General features: G+C 42.8%; 2 protein-coding genes across 4 annotated transcripts in view; one reads left to right on the top strand and one right to left on the bottom strand.

Moving 5' to 3' along the window:
• LOC138608229 (transmembrane protein 50B-like) lies at positions 1–16,243 on the top strand. The gene is made up of 7 exons (XM_069680754.1): positions 1–79; positions 4,619–5,995; positions 13,029–13,141; positions 13,337–13,404; positions 13,597–13,689; positions 14,462–14,519; positions 15,485–16,243. Exons 2-7 carry the CDS (start codon positions 5,897–5,899, stop codon positions 15,528–15,530), a joined length of 477 nt encoding a protein of 158 aa, XP_069536855.1. The 5' UTR covers positions 1–79; positions 4,619–5,896; the 3' UTR covers positions 15,531–16,243.
• ifngr2 (interferon gamma receptor 2) overlaps positions 16,223–21,136 on the bottom strand; it is a 13,915-nt gene continuing 9,001 nt past the window's right edge. For 2 of the 3 annotated variants that reach the window (XM_069680751.1, XM_069680752.1), the window contains exons 7-8: positions 20,073–20,212; positions 16,223–17,927 (exon numbers count right to left, since the gene is read on the bottom strand). In XM_069680751.1, coding sequence (XP_069536852.1) covers positions 17,823–17,927; positions 20,073–20,212 — 245 coding nt within the window. In that variant the 3' untranslated portion in view covers positions 16,223–17,822. The remainder of the gene's footprint in view (positions 17,928–20,072; positions 20,213–21,136) is intronic. The other variant, XM_069680753.1, reaches the window with a different exon arrangement.

The following is a 21,136-nucleotide window of genomic DNA, read 5'->3' on the forward strand; positions in this document are numbered from 1 at the left end:
GAAGAAGAAGAAGAAGAAGAAGAAGCACCAATGGCAGCTTCTGAATGGAAACTGAAAGCAATCTCAGTCTCTTGACAAGGTGAGAACTGTTTTACAACAAACAAACATTTCATCATGTATTATTACTCAGCTGATTACTGTTATTTAGTTTAATCTCAGGACGGTCATAAGTCATATAAGCTAGCCATTAGTCACCTCGACGCGCTTCAGCGGCTAACGTCCTGTTAGCCACCGTCCACCGTTAGCTCCCTACAGTACTATAACGTTAGCTTCGACCCGGACAGATCGCTGTGTGAATAAATATAGTTATAGAAAGGAGTTGTGTGTAACACAGTCTCTGCTGTTCACTAACTTTAGCATACAGTTAGCAGTTGTACTGTGTTACCGACGTTAGCTAGCTTCGTAGAGATGTCAGCCGGGTTCTGGTGAGCAGTTGTCCATGAAGTAAAACGTCAGTTTAGACATTAAAGTCTGTGTTTGTGCTTCCGTGCAGGTCCTCGTGAGGTGAAAACCTAAATATGTTGATTAGCATTTATTCTTTCATTTCGGCACACTTATTACCCAGGAAATATAAATTAATTGAGATGGTAAACTCAAGTTTATTCATGTTTTATTGTGCCACAATTAATATCTCAGATTAATTTGACTTAAAACCTATAAATAATAACGAGATGTGTCCGAGTTGTAAAGTATATTATTAATATACAGCTCCGGAAAAATTAAAGAGACCACTGCAAACATCTGTTTCTCTCTGCGTCTGCTATTTATAGGTTTTTGTTTGTGTAAAATTAACTTAAGTTTTATTGTAAAGAACATGTCTTACTACTTCCTGATCAACTATTCTTATTCAGGTCTTTTATCTGCAGAAAATGACGAATGGTTAAAGGGTCTATATGTTACTTTTAAGAAATCCTCATTCCTAGCGACATGGTCGACCATTGAGGGAACTGCAGTCAACCTTCTTGTACGCGCTGTGCGGACACAAACGAGCATCCGGGTTTTTGCCAAAGACACACGAAAGTGAGCATGATCAGTAGAGCCTGACCGATATTGGATTTTCGGGGCCGATTTCGATATTAGGGAGTAAACAAATTCCGATATCGATATATCGGCCCATATATTCTCAAATGTTCAAAATGTATCTGAAATTAAAATATTAATATTCAAAATCTGAAAAGTTATTGTCACATTTGCATGACATACAAAATTCAAATAAAATAGTGTTTCTGCAGCAGCTGAAATGGCACCAAAATAAAACATCAAATCAAACAGACGTGAGTTTAACACACAAACACACAAAAGGAGGAACAAAATGATGTTCTTGTTTCTCCCACCTGCACACAGTGCTGCTGAAGATACAAGTCACTAAACACAGACCAGCTCATCTGACAGACTGATGTTGTTAATAATAGTAATAAAGGCTTCATGATTTTCCATATTAAATATTCCCTCTTCATCAACATCATAATCCAGGAGAAGTGTGAGCAGGTGTCTGTATCTGCAGAGGATCTGCCCTCCGTCTGTGTTTCTATTCTTATTCTGCTCTGTTTGGGGCATTTGGGACGACCTATGGACTGTCTATCGCGGGGCAGAGGTCTGGAGCTCAGCCAACAGTCCGCAGGTCGGGACTCAATCAACACGTAGCATCACGGTGACATGGCTGTCTCTGTGCTCTGCTCTCTGTCTGTCTGTAGCACCGTAACATCGTAACTTTAACATCTTTATGAGACGTGAAAGGGACTTCACATAACGTCTTCATTTTCCGTTCTGTGAATGAGAACAGTCTGCGCGCGTGTCTCACTGCTGTAAGGAGCTGCAGGTGTGCTGAGGGCGGAGTAGATGTGTAAGCTTGTTGTTTAGAGCGTAACCGCTGTAAAACTAGCAGACAACAGAGCTAATAAAGATCCTGTACCTTCGTTACTATCGAAGTGAGAGCCAGACTGTACTTTGGCTGAGTACTGTGATTTCAACATGAGTTTGTAGTTCACAATGTTTCGCTCTTTATGGGAAAGATAATGCTTCCTAATGCTTCCCTTCGCTGTGTGTGCTGCCCTGCTCAGCTGTGACGCAAGCGGCAACCTCCGGTGTTGAAAAATGAAGCCAGTACAGAAGTGCAAAAAACTGCAGTTCCTCGAGTGGCCACTTGAGGCTGGCTCCAGAAAACAGTTTACAGCCTGGTACAAAAAACGGTTTTGTTATAAAGAGCTAATTTTATTGTTCATGATAACTGTACGGGGGTGAATTTTTTTATAATACACCCGTTTTAATTATATTAAGCCTTAAATCATAGGGGCCGGATCACTTGATTGACAGGTGGATCCTGCTGGCTGTCTGCTAGACGTCAACACAGACACAGACACTGAGCTTAACTTCACCTGTTTGTGTTGTTGGAGACTTTTGGGGATTTCTTCATTCAAAGTTTGGACAAATAATCTCTCTGTGGGATTTATGGAACTTTATGGCTGTGCAAGAAGTCTGAGAGTGATATTTTTAGCACTAAGTAGCAGGTATACTGTGCTCCCTTTAGCTGCTTGTTATCCTGTGCAGTGTTTATTTATTTAATGGTCGGTCAGTAAATAGGAGTCAGGAGTTGTTGCCGTTTCCCCGGAGAGATTACAGCGGACCGTAGTGATGAAGAGACCGGTTCTTTTACGTTTCCCGTTACGTGTCGGCTCGCCGCTCTCTCACCGGGCGAGCGAGCAGCGAGTCGGCTACTTCTTTAGTCTGATAACTAAACACCTGCAGTCAGTCACAGAATCTCTTCCTGGCAAAGTCAAACCAGCTCATTCATGATTTATACAGTCTATGGCTAATAACCGCTAGCTACGCTGAAGAGCATATAGCCTAGCTTCATAGCCGTAGCTGGCTGATTCATGCGGCAGGTCCATAGTCCTCAGCCATAGGCTGTAGCTCGGTCGCGCTCCGCCTCTTTGCCCGTCTCTGGATTAGCCGGCTCTGGCATTTCCAATATGGCGACCCCCAGCGGCGGCGCAATTCAGGCTTCAAAACGCTTCTTCAGAAACCGATGGGTGACGTCACTGAGACTACGTCCGTTATTTAAAGTCTATGCTGTGACGCGCACTCTGGCAGCAATAGGGAAGTCCTTATTTCTCATCATGCCTGCCGCCTAGTGCTGACTAGTTTAAGTTGTTAAGTTTGCTATTTATGTTCAAAAATATAAAAAAAATATGTTGTTAGTGTTTTTAATGTGTCTGTTTAGAACATATGTTCTGCATATGTTGCTAATTGTCATTTTTGTGCTGGTTTGTAGTTGTAACCATGAGTGAGGTGGCTGTTTCATTTCTTGACTTCAGCTGTATTTGGCAAAAAATTTGAGAGTCCAAATGTTGTTCAAAATCAACACTGTTTGTCATAATACCTCAGTTAATCTCATGTTAGCTGGTTATCTATCAAGCTACATAACCGACATACACACACGGATAGTATTTTGGTAGTCATAATGTTAGCAAGCATGCTAAGGTTAGCCAACTAGCTCTAACATAAATACACTGCATGACTCAGGCATTGTGCTTCGTAACCAAACTGCAAATTACGCCGGCGAACCAGCAAATCATCACAAGCATCAGCGAACATTAGCCAGGCGGGGCGGGGCGGCTGGTGAGAGCTGGGATGAAGCTCTTGTGCAGTGAGAGAAAAAACGCTGCACACGTGTTTTGTTTCTATGACAACAATAAGTTTTCCTTACTACAGAGCAACAAGCTTACAGCGCGTAGCAAGAAAGCCAGTCCTGGGTCTGTTTTGATCCCCAAAAGCAACCGAAGGTCTCCATGATTCGCATGCCCTGCTGATGTTGACTCTAGTTTCCCCCTGATGTCGATCACTAGATAAAAGGTTTTTTTGTTTTTATTCTTGTGTGTACTTTTTGTTGTTGTTGTTGTTGGCGGTTGTTTGAATATTGTTTTTTTGAATACATGTAAAATCTTACATATAGCCAAAAGATGTTTGTCAGACCTCAAATAATGCAAAGAAAACAAGTTCATGTTTAAACAACAGGATATTAACGTTTTACCACAGGAAGAGTTCAAAGATCAGTGTTTGGTGAATAACCTGGTTTTTAATTACAGCGTTCATGCCTCTCTGCATGCTCTCCTCCAGTCTGTCACAGTGCTGTTCTCTTGGAGCAGCTCGGCTTTGTTCGATGGCTTGTGACCGTCCATCTTCCTCTTGATCACATTCAGGAGGTTTTAATGGGGTTCAGATTTGGATTGGGCCGGCCATGACATGTAGAGAGAGACGCTGATTTAAGGAACATTTGGAGAGGTCTCTTATTCTTTCTGGAGCTGTATGGTATCAATTTGCAGACGCTAGGTCACATGACATTGAAGCTATGTAAGATAAAACATGAAATTTCCTTTAAAATATTGAAATTTAAAAAGAAGCAGACCTGTGTCGTGTTTTACATTTTAAGTATTCATTTCTGGTTGTGATTTGAAGTCACTGGGTCACATGACCTGGAAGCCATTGAAACGTAAAGCGTTAATAATTAAAATAAATGAATCAATGAGGTCCGTGTCTGAGGAGCTTCACCGTCACTCACCTGGAGCTGTGTAGAGATCACCTGTATCAGACGTGACTGTAACCTGTGTGTCTTTAACAGGCAGTCCAGGCAGAGTCACTGATCCCAGCCCGGAGTCTGTGCCCATCAACAGGTGCAGACAGGTACAGAGACAGGAGGAGGACTGGTTCACCTGAGTGCAGACAGGTACAGAGACAGGAGGACTGGTTCACCTGAGTGCAGACAGGTACAGACAGAGGAGGACTGGTTCACCTGAGCGCAGACAGGTACAGACAGAGGAGGACTGGTTCACCTGAGCGCAGACAGGTACAGAGACAGGAGGAGGACTGGTTCACCTGAGCGCAGACAGGTATAGAGACAGAGGAGGACTGGTTCACCTGAGCGCAGACAGGTACAGACAGAGGAGGACTGGTTCACCTGAGCGCAGACAGGTACAGAGACAGGAGGAGGACTGGTTCACCTGAGTGCAGACAGGTATAGAGACAGAGGAGGACTGGTTCACCTGAGCGCAGACAGGTACAGACAGAGGAGGACTGGTTCACCTGAGCGCAGACAGGTACAGAGACAGGAGGAGGACTGGTTCACCTGAGCGCAGACAGGTATAGAGACAGAGGAGGACTGGTTCACCTGAGTGCAGACAGGTACAGAGACAGGAGGAGGACTGGTTCACCTGAGCGCAGACAGGTACAGACAGAGGAGGACTGGTTCACCTGAGTGCAGACAGGTACAGAGACAGGAGGAGGACTGGTTCACCTGAGCGCAGACAGGTACAGTAAGAGGAGGACTGGTTCACCTGAGTGCAGACAGGTATAGAGACAGAGGAGGACTGGTTCACCTGAGTGCAGACAGGTACAGACAGAGGAGGACTGGTTCACCTGAGCGCAGACAGGTACAGAGACAGGAGGAGGACTGGTTCACCTGAGCGCAGACAGGTACAGAGACAGGAGGAGGACTGGTTCACCTGAGTGCAGACAGGTACAGAGACAGGAGGACTGGTTCACCTGAGTGCAGACAGGTACAGACAGAGGAGGACTGGTTCACCTGAGCGCAGACAGGTACAGAGACAGGAGGACTGGTTCACCTGAGTGCAGACAGGTACAGACAGAGGAGGACTGGTTCACCTGAGCTCAGACAGGTACAGAGACAGGAGGACTGGTTCACCTGAGCGCAGACAGGTACAGACAGAGGAGGACTGGTTCACCTGAGCTCAGACAGGTACAGAGACAGGAGGACTGGTTCACCTGAGCGCAGACAGGTACAGACAGAGGAGGACTGGTTCACCTGAGCTCAGACAGGTACAGAGACAGGAGGAGGACTGGTTCACCTGAGCGCAGACAGGTACACAGAGGAGGACCGCAGATGGCCGGGTTCCTGGATAACTTCCGCTGGCCGGAGTGGGAGTGCATCGACTGGGGGGAGAGGAGGAACGCCGTGGCTTCTGTCGTGGCTGGAGTTCTGGTGCGTCCACAGAGAGAATCAGAAACATATGATTCCACTTTATTTGTCATTGTGACCCTAAAAACAGTAAAATAGAATATTGTTTCTGAAGGAGGCAAGTATAGAAGTCAAACTATAAAAGAATCTGCCATCAGCTTTGTTAAAAGGGCAGAAATGCCCATTTTCAGCCTCAGTCCTGTCATGTTATTATAGGGAGCTAATGCCATAATGGTCGAACAAAAATGCAATTTTGCTCTGTGCCTTTGGAGGACGTTATCCGCTTCTCTGGAAAACCTCTGCCAGACTACGTAAAACACTAAACTACAGGGAGCTCACTAAACTACACTTAACCCTAATCCTAACCCAATCTAGGACACCCGCCCCCTTTGATCGCCTGCAGCAATCAATGTCCTTGACTGGAAACAGGTATTTCACTCCAGCTTCTCTCTACCTCTTGCTCTCCTTACACTCAGGTACAACGCAGGTGAGCACCATGATGCTCTGTTTTTGTTTTGTTTGTACATATATTTGGTAAGACTCTAAGGGGGGAATTCACTAAACGATTTCACGGCTTTTGTTCCCGCTAAACCTGTGCAAATGACATAAAAAGGCTCTTCCTCACACTCCGAGCACACGCAGAGGGTTGAATGCACCCCAAAGTGTGCTGCAGAGCAAACAGCATCTGTGAGCTGCGGAGCCGTTTGCGCGTATTTCAATGAGTCATGTTATGCAAACAATTGGGGCAAATTTGTTCCTTTTCTATGCAAATGAGCCTTGTGGCAAAAAGCACCTAATTCACAAATGCCAGCGCTGACAGCACCAGCAGTTGGTGGGAGCTGCAGCGCAGTACTATAAGGGCTGTCAGGCTCTGAGTTTCCAGTTATCATGACGACAATTCCACCTTTTGTGTGATCAAAAAAGTATTTTTCTGTAAAAAAAGATCTGTCAGTAATATATTGTCATTATTATTATAACCGGGAGTGTAGTGACTTTTAAACAAAAATATAGCCACTGTTCATGTCGGGAAGCTGCGGTTTCTGACTCACTCTGATGTTTCAAAGTAAACCAGGAGTTCGGTACGTTGCGTCAAAATCATATTTGTTTGTCAGCTTGCAGCGCATAAACATAAGGATTATCAAAACTTTCTTCAGACAAAAAGATAGGAAAAGAGCTCGCGGTCAAAAGACTGTTCCGTCTCCCCATCTAACCATTCACCTGCCATTACCTGTCTCCTCCTTTCTCTCTTCTATATATGGACATAAAGTAGGCGGCTTCTTTATTGCGGCCACGGTGCATATTAAAGGGGCAGCAATTAATGGTGATGCAAAAAAATAATAATAATAAAATTCTCAAACATCTCAGACCATTTGATCACACAATATTAATTATAAGAAAGCAAAAATGGCTCCAACTGGGAGAGAACAATCAGTATAGGGCTGTGCGAGGTTCCACCTGAGCACACAGACACACTTTGTCCACATATCCAGAGACGTTACACAGGACGGGGATTATTGTATGGACGAGCTGCTGTTGCACGCTCGTTTTAAAACATAAAGCTGCGTTACAGATTGTAATACTAGTAAACACCTGTCAAGTCTGGACTTTCATGTGTTCGTGCACTCTGGTGTGTTCATGTACTCTGGTGTGTTCATGTCCTCTGGTGTGTTCATGTACTCTGGTGTGTTCATGTACTCTGGTGTGTTCATGTCCTCTCATGTGTTCATGTACTCTCGTGTGTTCATGTACACTCGTGTGTTCATGTACTCTCGTGTGTTCATGTCCTCTCGTGTGTTCATGTCCTCTCATGTGTTCATGTACTCTGTTGTGTTCATGTCCTCTGGTGTGTTCATGTACTCTGGTGTGTTCATGTACTCTCGTGTGTTCATGTCCTCTGGTGTGTTCATGTCCTCTGGTGTGTTCATGTACTCTGGTGTGTTCATGTACTCTGGTGTGTTCATGTACTCTCGTGTGTTCATGTACTCTCGTGTGTTCATGTCCTCTCATGTTTTCATACTCTCGTGTGTTCATTCATGTACTCTTGTGTGTTCATACTCTCGTGTGTTCATGTCCTCTCGTGTGTTCATGTCCTCTCATGTGTTCATACTCTCGTGTGTTCATTCATGTACTCTTGTGTGTTCATACTCTTGTGTGTTCATGTCCTCTCGTGTGTTCATGTACTCTCATGTGTTCATACTCTCGATTGTTCATGTACTCTCGTGTGTTCATGTACTCTCATGTGTTCATACTCTCGTGTGTTCATGTACTCTCGTGTGTTCATACTCTCGTGTGTTCATGTACTCTCGTGTGTTCATACTCTCGTGTGTTCATGTACTCTCATGTGTTCATGTACTCTCATGTTTTCATGTACTCTCGTGTGTTCATGTCCTCTCATGTTTTCATGTACTCTCGTGTGTTCATGTCCTCTCGTGTGTTCATGTCCTCTCATGTTTTCATGTACTCTCGTGTGTTCATGTACTCTCGTGTTTTCATGTCCTCTCGTGTGTTCATGTACTCTCGTGTGTTCATGTACTCTCGTGTTTTCATGTCCTCTCGTGTGTTCATGTCCTCTCATGTTTTCATGTACTCTCGTGTGTTCATGTACTCTCGTGTTTTCATGTACTCTCGTGTGTTCATGTCCTCTCATGTTTTCATGTACTCTCGTGTGTTCATGTCCTCTCGTGTGTTCATGTCCTCTCATGTTTTCATGTACTCTCGTGTGTTCATGTACTCTCGTGTTTTCATGTCCTCTCGTGTGTTCATGTACTCTCGTGTGTTCATGTACTCTCGTGTGTTCATGTACTCTCGTGTTTTCATGTCCTCTCGTGTGTTCATGTCCTCTCATGTTTTCATGTACTCTCGTGTGTTCATGTACTCTCGTGTTTTCATGTCCTCTCGTGTGTTCATGTCCTCTCATGTTTTCATGTACTCTCGTGTGTTCATGTACTCTCGTGTTTTCATGTCCTCTCGTGTGTTCATTCATGTACTCTTGTGTGTTCATGTACTCTCGTGTGTTCATGTCCTCTCATGTTTTCATGTACTCTCGTGTGTTCATGTCCTCTCGTGTGTTCATGTCCTCTCGTGTGTTCATGTCCTCTCGTGTGTTCATGTCCTCTCATGTTTTCATGTACTCTCGTGTGTTCATGTACTCTCGTGTGTTCATGTCCTCTCATGTTTTCATGTACTCTCGTGTGTTCATGTACTCTCGTGTGTTCATGTACTCTCATGTTTTCATGTACTCTCGTGTGTTCATGTCCTCTCATGTTTTCATGTACTCTCGTGTGTTCATGTCCTCTCGTGTGTTCATGTCCTCTCATGTTTTCATGTACTCTCGTGTGTTCATGTACTCTCGTGTTTTCATGTCCTCTCGTGTGTTCATGTACTCTCGTGTGTTCATGTACTCTCGTGTGTTCATGTACTCTCGTGTTTTCATGTCCTCTCGTGTGTTCATGTCCTCTCATGTTTTCATGTACTCTCGTGTGTTCATGTACTCTCGTGTTTTCATGTCCTCTCGTGTGTTCATGTCCTCTCATGTTTTCATGTACTCTCGTGTGTTCATGTACTCTCGTGTTTTCATGTCCTCTCGTGTGTTCATTCATGTACTCTTGTGTGTTCATGTACTCTCGTGTGTTCATGTCCTCTCATGTTTTCATGTACTCTCGTGTGTTCATGTCCTCTCGTGTGTTCATGTCCTCTCATGTTTTCATGTACTCTCGTGTGTTCATGTACTCTCGTGTGTTCATGTACTCTCATGTTTTCATGTACTCTCGTGTGTTCATGTCCTCTCATGTTTTCATGTACTCTCGTGTGTTCATGTCCTCTCATGTTTTCATGTACTCTCGTGTGTTCATGTACTCTCATGTGTTCATACTCTCGTGTGTTCATGTACTCTCGTGTGTTCATGTACTCTCATGTGTTCATACTCTCGTGTGTTCATGTACTCTCGTGTGTTCATGTACTCTCATGTGTTCATACTCTTGTGTGTTCATGTACTCTCGTGTGTTCATGTACTCTCATGTGTTCATACTCTCGTGTGTTCATGTACTCTCGTGTGTTCATGTACTCTCATGTGTTCATACTCTCGTGTGTTCATGTACTCTCGTGTGTTCATGTCCTCTCATGTGTTCATACTCTCGTGTGTTCATTTACTCTCATGTGTTCATGTACTCTCATGTGTTCATGTACTCTCATGTGTTCATACTCTCATGTCTTCATACTCTTGTGTGTTCATGTACTCTCGTGTGTTCATGTACTCTCATGTGTTCATACTCTCGTGTGTTCATGTACTCTCGTGTGTTGACGTACTCTCATGTGTTCATACTCTCATGTGTTCATACTCTCGTGTGTTCATTCATGTACTCTTGTGTGTTCATGTACTCTCATGTGTTCATGTACTCTCGTGTGTTCATGTCCTCTCATGTTTTCATGTACTCTCATGTGTTCATGTCCTCTCGTGTTTTCATGTCCTCTTGTGTGTTCATGTACTCTTGTGTGTTCATGTACTCTCATGTGTTCATGTACTCTCATGTTTTCATGTACTCTCGTGTGTTCATGTCCTCTCATGTTTTCATGTACTCTCGTGTGTTCATGTCCTCTCGTGTTTTCATGTCCTCTTGTGTGTTCATGTCCTCTCGTGTTTTCATGTACTCTCGTGTGTTCATGTCCTCTCGTGTTTTCATGTCCTCTCGTGTGTTCATGTCCTCTCGTGTTTTCATGTCCTCTCGTGTTTTCATGTCCTCTCGTGTGTTCATGTCCTCTGGTGTGTTCATGTCCTCTCGTGTTTTCATGTCCTCTCGTGTTTTCATGTCCTCTCGTGTGTTCATGTACTCTCGTGTGTTCATGTACTCTCATGTTTTCATACTCTCGTGTGTTCATTCATGTACTCTTGTGTGTTCATGTACTCTCATGTGTTCATACTCTCGTGTGTTCATGTACTCTCGTGTGTTCATGTACTCTCATGTGTTCATACTCTCGTGTGTTCATGTCCTCTCGTGTGTTCATGTACTCTCATGTGTTCATACTCTTGTGTGTTCATGTACTCTCGTGTGTTCATGTACTCTCATGTGTTCATACTCTCGTGTGTTCATGTACTCTCGTGTGTTCATGTACTCTCATGTGTTCATACTCTCGTGTGTTCATGTACTCTCGTGTGTTCATGTCCTCTCATGTGTTCATACTCTCGTGTGTTCATTTACTCTCATGTGTTCATGTACTCTCATGTGTTCATACTCTCGTGTGTTCATGTACTCTCATGTGTTCATACTCTCATGTGTTCATGTACTCTCGTGTGTTCATGTACTCTCATGTGTTCATACTCTCGTGTGTTCATGTACTCTCGTGTTGACGTACTCTCATGTGTTCATACTCTCGTGTGTTCATTCATGTACTCTTGTGTGTTCATGTACTCTCGTGTTCATACTCTCGTGTGTTCATGTACTCTCGTGTGTTCATGTACTCTCATGTGTTCATACTCTCGTGTGTTCATGTACTCTCGTGTGTTCATGTCCTCTCATGTGTTCATACTCTCGTGTGTTCATTTACTCTCATGTGTTCATGTACTCTCATGTGTTCATACTCTCGTGTGTTCATGTACTCTCATGTGTTCATACTCTCATGTCTTCATACTCTTGTGTGTTCATGTACTCTCGTGTGTTCATGTACTCTCATGTGTTCATACTCTCGTGTGTTCATGTACTCTCATGTGTTGACGTACTCTCATGTGTTCATACTCTCATGTGTTCATACTCTCGTGTGTTCATTCATGTACTCTTGTGTGTTCATGTACTCTCATGTGTTCATGTACTCTCGTGTGTTCATGTCCTCTCATGTTTTCATGTACTCTCATGTGTTCATGTCCTCTCGTGTTTTCATGTCCTCTTGTGTGTTCATGTACTCTTGTGTGTTCATGTACTCTCATGTGTTCATGTACTCTCATGTTTTCATGTACTCTCGTGTGTTCATGTCCTCTCATGTTTTCATGTACTCTCGTGTGTTCATGTCCTCTCGTGTTTTCATGTCCTCTCGTGTGTTCATGTCCTCTCGTGTTTTCATGTCCTCTCGTGTTTTCATGTACTCTCGTGTGTTCATGTCCTCTCGTGTGTTCATGTCCTCTCGTGTTTTCATGTCCTCTCGTGTGTTCATGTCCTCTCGTGTGTTCATGTCCTCTCGTGTGTTCATGTCCTCTCGTGTTTTCATGTCCTCTCGTGTTTTCATGTCCTCTCGTGTTTTCATGTACTCTCGTGTGTTCATGTACTCTCATGTTTTCATGTCCTCTCATGTTTTCATGTCCTCTCGTGTTTTCATGTCCTCTCGTGTGTTCATGTACTCTCATGTGTTCATGTACTCTCCTGTTTTCATGTCCTCTCGTGTTTTCATGTCCTCTCGTGTTTTCATGTCCTCTCGTGTGTTCATGTACTCTCATGTGTTCATGTACTCTCATGTTTTCATGTCCTCTCGTGTTTTCATGTCCTCTCGTGTTTTCATGTACTCTCGTGTGTTCATGTCCTCTCGTGTGTTCATGTCCTCTCGTGTTTTCATGTCCTCTCGTGTTTTCATGTACTCTCGTGTGTTCATGTCCTCTCGTGTGTTCATGTACTCTCGTGTGTTCATGTCCTCTCGTGTGTTCATGTCCTCTCGTGTTTTCATGTCCTCTCGTGTGTTCATGTACTCTCATGTGTTCATGTCCTCTCGTGTTTTCATGTACTCTCGTGTGTTCATGTCCTCTCGTGTTTTCATGTCCTCTCGTGTGTTCATGTCCTCTCGTGTGTTCATGTCCTCTCGTGTGTTCATGTCCTCTCGTGTGTTCATGTACTCTCGTGTGTTCATGTACTCTCGTGTTTTCATGTCCTCTCGTGTGTTCATGTCCTCTCGTGTGTTCATGTCCTCTCGTGTTTTCATGTCCTCTCGTGTTTTCATGTACTCTCGTGTGTTCATGTCCTCTGGTGTGTTCATGTCCTCTCGTGTGTTCATGTCCTCTCGTGTGTTCATGTCCTCTGGTGTGTTCATGTCCTCTGGTGTGTCCGGATCATCAAAGCGTTCCTCTGTGTTGTGTTCTCAGTTCTTCACAGGCTGGTGGATCATGATCGACGCAGCGGTGACCTATCCTGTACAGGAGCAGATGAACCACGCCTTCCACACCTGCGGCGTCTTCTCCACTATAGCTTTCTTCATGTGAGTGTATATCTGCACCGTAATACATGTTAATATATCTTTTATTCATAGAGTTGTGAGTTACAAAGTGCTTCACAAAGTCAAACAGTCACAAAGTCATCAGGTTTTAAAAAGTAATAATGCAGTGAAGACTTAAAGAGCCTCTATGTGTGTGTTCCTGCTGTGTGTACCTGCTGACTGTGTGTTTGTTTTCAGGATCAATGCCGTGTCTAACGGCCAGGTGAGAGGAGACACGTATGGAGAGGGCTGCCTGGGCAGGACAGGTGTGTGTGTGTGTGTGTGTGTGTTTGGATCTTATGTATAAGACTTTGTGTGGCACAGTGAGCTCCATGGCTGCCTGCATGTCGATCCAGTGTTTTATATGATGAATTATATATTTTGTATTATAAAGCAGCCTGTTCTCCACACACAATGCTGCGGCTCTTAGAGAACTGATGCTGTCTGTGTCCTCACAGGAGCTCGTCTCTGGCTGTTTGTCGGCTTCATGATGATGTTCGGATCGCTCATCGCCTCCATCTGGATCCTGTTTGCAGGATACGTGGTGCCCAGTGAGTCTCTTATTCTCCGTCTGTCCCTGCTGCCCTGCCAACACTTCCAAACTTCATCTAGCTAACAGACGTCAAAGTTAGCTCAGCTTAGTTTAGCTAACAGAGGTCAGAGCTAGCTTAGCTCAGCCTCTTTGGTATATGTGCATTATTATGATCTAACAGGTTGATAGCAGGTTGTCATCACACCTCAGGTTTAAACTTCGATGTGATGCTGCTGTAAAATCATGATATTATTTCCTCTTTTGATGCCTCGGCTACAAAAGAAATGCTAAGCAGCTAAAATATGATTTTTTGCAATGACCTGCACACAGTGCTGGAAAGTCTCTCCCATACAAACACATTTGTTGTCCTGTTATACACACAGACTGACAGCATGGATATCTTTGGGGGGGGGGGTCAGAGGTTCATTTTTATTAGTTGCTCAGTTTTCTCCTCAGATTGTAGTTTTTTTTATTGTTGTTGTATTTTCTATTAGTGCTTTGAGTGGTCTGAAGGAAGCTCTTTGTACGATACAGTCCATGGCTTTTTCTAAACCAGACCTGAGCTCCTCATTTCATCTTTTTACAGTGCGTACACAAGAGTACACACATGTACGTACAAGTACACACAAGTATGCACAAGTACGCTAAAACAAGTTTTGAAACTACAAAAAAACCCATCCTTATATGCTTCTGACACCTTCAGTCTCCTGTGTCATGTGTCTGTCTGAATGTTGTCAGTCTGCTGTCTGAGTTTCTGAGTTCACTGATTGTCAATGATCTCTGATGTGTAGAGAAAGAAGTGGCTCCCGGGCTTGCTGTCTTCTTTCAGAACGCCTTCATCTTCTTCAGGTCAGTTCAACCTGAGCTGAGCTCTGGTTTATTTAACAGGTTTATAATCAGCGCAGTGTGAACTCTTACTTTTGTCAGGCTTAGTGAAACCAGATAACCAAATGTTTTGCCGGACATGTTGAACACTCTCAGGCCTCTGGTCCTGTGGTCTGTGGCATGTGGCTGCACCCTCTGCGGGATGCAGATGAGAGCATAGCATCGTAGCTCGACCCCGGTGATTTAATAGCAGCTGTATATCAGTGTGACCCCAATTTAAAGTCAGAAAGGTAACAGCTCGTCAGCCAGGAAACAACAAATACACAAAAACACAGGAGTGCTAGAGGAGCGATTTGTCCTGCTCCTGTGTATGTGGGATATATTCAACATATTCACACGGTGGCCATTTTCTTCTGACTTCAAATGTAGTTTTAATGTTATACATTCTGTGTTCAGGCTGTCCTCCGAACAGATCAGCCAACAAAGCTTTGTTTTCTATTTCGCTGCCGTCGACTGATCGGAAAATACAGAGAACAGTGAAACTCTGGAGAGATATCAGGACAACAGCAACGTTAGCATTCAACCAATTCCAAGCTAACATTACCATTAGCTTACTTTAAGTTTAGCTAGCTAACATTACCATTAGCTTACTTTAAGTGTAGCTAGCTAACATTACCATTAGCTTACTTTAAGTGTAGCTAGCTAACATTCCCTTTATCTTGGAATTTGCACTTGTAACTGTATTAAACAGTAATGTTAGCTTGGTAGTGGTTGAACGCTAACGTTAGCTGTTGACTAGCATTAGCTCATGAGTTAAAGAACATGTCTCTTAATGTGTCCAAATGTCACAGATTCTGTCAACACAGCAGTTCAACATGATAACAGCCTGAGAGTGACATCAGAGGAAAATGGTCGGCGTGGTGAAAGTTAAAGGTAGTACTGATCACACCTGATGCTGTAATATATTTCTCTGTCTCCTCTCTCTGCAGCACGCTCATCTACAAGTTCGGCCGCACTGAAGATCTATGGGGGTAGAGGGTGTATTTCAACACACACACACACACACACACACACACACGTCTTGGGTATTTTTACTGGATCTCTTCATGTGTCTCCTGCTGTAAAAAACGTTTCTTTCTGTTCATATTGTTTCTGTGCTGTTGATGAGAAAATAATTTTAAACACTTTGTCTTTTTAATGAGGAACTTCCTGTTTAAAAAAAGGGACTTCCTGTTTGTAAATTTAGTTGGAGTGATCAGATTGGTCAGTGTTTTGAGGTTTTACAGTGTAACGTCTCTGTAGGGAATCAGCACACTGTTCAACACCTGCACTGGATTATTATGTGTTTAAGAGGACAGGTGTGTGTTTCCTGTCCCCAGGTGAGTCTCTGTCACTCTGTCTCAGGCTCACCTGTCTGATTCACCTGTCTATTTTGTCCTCTTTTAGCCTTTGTTTCTACAGAACTTGTAACTTGAGATGAACTCTGGTATTTAGACATTTTAAGTATTTAAGAATGAGCGTAGTGAAGCTGTCGACGTAGTTTCAGTATTAAAAGGACGATTTTACCGTCCATGCTTTCACATGTAGTCACGTGAAACAACCTTTTTTAATCTTGTTCCACAAAGCTTTGACCTGCATACAGGTGTGAGGTAGTGAGATTTGAGGTGTCCTACCATCTTTGTTTTTATTTGTCTGAACTGTGAAGAGCTGAAAAAAACTGAAAAATAAAGAAAAGGTTTTACTGGAAAGGATTTTGGTAATTTTGTGGTTGAATGGGGAGAAAAGAATCCAAGAATCCAACAGTTTAAAAATACACTAAAGCAAAATAAGTTTTCTTACAGCTACATTTGAGAAAAACAGTCGTTTACCCGATGGTTATAAAGACAACGCAGCTTTATTTCTACTGCACATTCACACACAGAGGAAAGTCAAAGTCAACAAACAAACTGAACCACCATAAAATCACTGAGTGGATTTGAGAGAGGGTTACGGTTAGAGTGTCCTGAAGTGCTGGATTACATCGTTGGGAGATATGTTGGATTTGTTGACATGGCGATGGCTCTTCTGTGGCGTCTGTCAGGTCAGAATTACTTCTGTTGCTCATCATGTTACATTTTTAAATACCACCCTTACAAACCATCAGATTACTGGAGTAATTGTTAGTATCAGTATCAAAACTGTAGAAGCCTTTTGGATGAGAGGCGAAATGTCTTCAAGAACTTCAGCCAAGTCCAGTTGTTCACCATGACCTGGATGACTGAGAACCTTCACAGACATTACCGGTTCGAGGAGGATCATAAAAAGTGGGATTTAATTTCATGAAAGGACAGTTGACGTTACGCGGTTTGATTATTTAGGGGAGAGAACGCCAAATTGTTAAAAAGGGACAGTTAAATGATTTATTGGCTTGATATTGTTGCGTTATATTCCAGAGATAACTTTTGTGGGGAGAAATAAACTGAGAACGGGTCAGAAATAATATGAATCTTGTACCACTTGTCAGCAGAGGTCTAGCCCCCACCCACCTCAATCACGGTCTCAATGTACGAGTGGCAAGAACATCCTCAGGAGTTTTCACACACACACATTTTCAGAAAAAGTGCCCCTCAAATGATCACATATGAGCCCATTAGCTGTGCTAGGCTTGCACTCACTGCTAGCCAAATTAAAGCGAGCTAGCTGAGCTACAGAGAATCTAATTCATTAATAATGCAATACTATAACTAACAACCTTATCATGATCAGAATTTGTAGATAAAGCTGTGTTATAAAGTTAACTTTGGTTTAAGTATAAATTATCCCAGGTACACTTTACCTGTATGTTGTGTATGGAGACTCCCTGCAAAAGGTGATACACGTGATGTGCGTCCCCGCCTGAGGCTGCACAGCCATCGGCCACTATCGCCCAGATCTGCTGGCCAGGATAGTTTGTAATAAGTCCTATCGTGCCGATCAATCGGCCAAAACGATCAATCGGTCGACCGCTAATATAAAGTACAGACATAAGTGTAACAGAAAATACAAGTGCAGTACAAGAAGAATTAATCACATGCAGGAGAACAAAAGAGTTTATGAAAAAGATGAATGCAGCATTAAAATAACCTCAAACACAGGACAGTACTTAGGAATATAACAATAGAACAGGTGTCACCTTCACAAAGCTCTCCTCCTCAGTGTTTGTTCTACACACTGTGCTGTCTGCGTCTGCAGACATGTGAAACATGGTGTGCCGCAGATTCACTCAGAGCTCTCTTAGAGCCACAGTCTGTTCTGTTTCACTCCTCAGGTGAGACAGCATGATGACAAGGCACCAACGGCAGGTGTAGTTCAACTCTCTCTCCGCTCCTCTAGGATGACACAGGAAATTACATCATAGCGCTCCTCAGGGGGGGGGCTGCAGGTGGATATGGGGATGTGACGCTGGAGGGAGAACTAGAGGAGGCAGATAAGGGCCATCGTTATTTAAACAAAGCTGCACAGGAAGTTGGAATGACATCATCACACACAGGTTCATAGATATATACACATAGATGCCTCTTCTGGGAGATTTGTCTACGTCGCCGCCATCTTGGAGAGGGGTGCTCTGCTGACTGATCCCATGCCAACAGCAACAAGGAAGAGCGTTTCACAGAAGAGAAGCTGTTTTGCAATGTTGTACTATTACGAATGTTTTTAATGTAATATAGGACTTTTTTTGTATGTGTTATTATATATGTTGTATATTATTATTATTATATTATAATAGGCCTATTGGTATATATCATACCACATCATTACATTATATATATATGTATATATATATATATATATATATATATATATATATATACACAGTACAGTGCAAACGTTTTAGGCAGTTGTGAAAAAATGCTGTAAACTAAGAATGCTTTAAAAAATATAAATAATAGTTAATTTTTATCAATTTACAAAATGATCAGTGAGCGAACAAAAGAAAAATCTAAATCAATATTTGGTCTTACTACCCTTTGCTGTTCTGAAGGCAAACACTTCCACATTTTTGAAAGCAAATTATTATATATATATATATTATATAAATATATACACACACATATACAGTATAATATAATTAGTCTATAACTATATATGTATTTTTGTATTATATATACATTATATCATATATAAAATATATATTACAATATAATTAATTAATATAATAATCTATATGTAAACAAAGCATGCTGGAATAAGTTTACCTGTAAGTGACAACATGTCATTAATTACTGCTGTGGTTATTCATAGTTGTTCAACATGTGTTCATCCACAAAGAGTCGGTCTAGTCTTTTTGTAAAGTGTCTCGAGATAACTTTGCTTATGATTTGGCGCGATACAAATAAAAGTTGATTTGATCAGTTTGTGTAACTGTTACACTTCGCACAGCCCTGCTATACTACACTGTATGAAGGGTATTATTGTGACTTAAATAAGCATCTATTCTAGAATTTGTAAACAAAATGACATCATCGTAACTATTTTTTATGGTTTGAGAAGAAAAAAATAATTACGTTGGTCAAGTGTATTTTAAACAGCCGTTATAATAGGAATGTTACTGTGATTCTCTATCTAAGATCTCCAGACTATAAGATAAAGCACTGTGGTATGAAAACCTTGAACCTTGAAAATCGATTCACAGTTCAGCGAGTTATGAACATTTTAATTGTGAAAAAACCTCCTGCCGTCATAGACAGACGAGACTACACTCGTCGGGGGCTCCCCTCTCCAAGATGGTGGCCGCGTTGACTTATTGCTCCTGTGGACAGCGGCCAAGGCGGCATCTACATGTATATGTCTGACACAGGTTAATATAGAACGTGCTGCGGCTCAGGCTAGGCTAATTGTGCTAGCTGTAGGCTAATTAAAGGGACAGTTTGTCATTTTGAAGTGGGGCTGTGTGAGGTCATCAACGGTCAGGATACATCCTACAGACAATCGAGCTGATAGAAATCATGGTAGTTGGGACACCTGTACGTCACCTAAACCTCACCTGTACCTCATACCTTACCTGTACCTCACCTATAGCTCACCTGTACCTCACCTATAGCTCACCTGTACCTCACCTATAGCTCACCTGTACCTTACCTGTACCTCACCTATAGCTCATCTGTACCTTACCTGTAGCTCATACCTTACCTGTACCTCACCTATAGCTCACCTGTAACTCACCTATAGCTCACCTGTACCTTACCTGTACCTCACCTATAGCTCATCTGTACCTTACCTATAGCTAATACCTTCCCTGTACCTCACCTATAGCTCACCTGTACCTTACCTGTACCTCACCTATAGCTCACCTGTACCTCACCTGTAGCTCATACCTTACCTGTACCTCACCTGTAGCTCAGTTGTACCTCACCTATAGCTCACGTGTACCTCATACCTCACCTGTACCTTACCCGTACCTCACACAACCACACTCTAAAACATACACGCACTGTCCCTTTAAGACACATGTGAAGTAACCAACTCGCGTGACCTGTAGAAACCGTGTTCCAGTCTTTACTCAGAGACGTTTCACAGGTAGGTGTGTGTGTGTGTGTGTGTGTGTGTGTGTGTGCTCACATCCTCTGAGATCTCATACGGAGGTCTCAGACACTGTTTGATCCTCTTTCTCTGGTAGAGAAAGATGTACGCGGTCAGAGGGAAGAGAAGGAACAGGGCGAACACCACAGCCACTATTACACCTGGATTTACCTGATCACCTGGAAACGGAAACACACACACACACACACACACACACACACACACACACACATAAGCAGCTAGATACATTTACATGTTGTGTTAATATCATTGACTGTTTATAAGAGGTGGACGTAGCCTCTGTGTCTGAAAGGCGTCTTTAACCTGAATTGTCTCTAATGTCCAGCAGGGGGCAACTCCGGAAGTCAATTTTACCGGCCGACATTTGCTCTTCGTAGATATATCAGTATCGCTATTCGTGTCCCCGGGTGTAAATTAATTTCATTTTCGCAATGCTGTGTTAAAAAAGCTATTACACGTCCTGACAAACAGGGGGCGTAGTCTAAACTCAATCAGCAAGAGAGCCAAGCTTTAAGTTACTTTTGAAATATACAGCTGAAGTCAAGAAATGAAACAGCCACCTCACTCATGGTTAAACTATAAACCAGCTCAAAAATGACAATTAGCAACATATGCAGAACATATATTCTAAACAGACACATTACAAACACTAACAACATATTTTTTTTGCATTTTGGAACATAAATAACAAACTTAACAACTTAAACTACTCAGTCAGCACTAGGCAGCAGGCATGATGGGAAATGAGGACGTCCCTATCGCTGCCAGAGTGCGCGTCACAGCTGAGCAGAGCAGCAGAGACAGGAAGGGAAGCATTATCTTTCCCATACAGTGCGAAACATTGTGAACAACAAAGAAAGAAAGCTTGCTTTCAGAGCACCGCTGTTTCTACCCTCTGCGCATCAAAAGTGCGCAGACGAGATCTCGTGTGTACAGTCTGGCTCTCACTTCGATAGTAACGAAGGTACAGGATCTTTATTAGCTCTGTTGTCTGCTAGTTTTACAGCGGTTACGCTCTAAACAACAAGCTTACACGTCTACACCTCCGTACAACCCCGCAGGAAGATACAGGGTTTTGTTTT

The sequence above is a fragment of the Semicossyphus pulcher genome, unplaced genomic scaffold, assembly GCF_022749685.1.
Source record: "Semicossyphus pulcher isolate SPU_LCO1_2020_fin unplaced genomic scaffold, fSemPul1.0.p SCAF_41, whole genome shotgun sequence".
Taxonomy (NCBI): Eukaryota; Metazoa; Chordata; class Actinopteri; order Labriformes; family Labridae; genus Semicossyphus; species Semicossyphus pulcher.

Excerpts from the sequence above, each read along its gene's own strand:
- LOC138608229 (XM_069680754.1), top strand. The coding sequence starts at position 5,897 with ATGGCCGGGTTCCTGGATAACTTCCGCTGGCCGGAGTGGGAGTGCATC. Across the intron at positions 5,996-13,028 it reads CTGTCGTGGCTGGAGTTCTG|TTCTTCACAGGCTGGTGGAT; the intron begins GTGCGTCCACAG and ends TTGTGTTCTCAG. Across the intron at positions 13,142-13,336 it reads TCCACTATAGCTTTCTTCAT|GATCAATGCCGTGTCTAACG; the intron begins GTGAGTGTATAT and ends GTTTGTTTTCAG.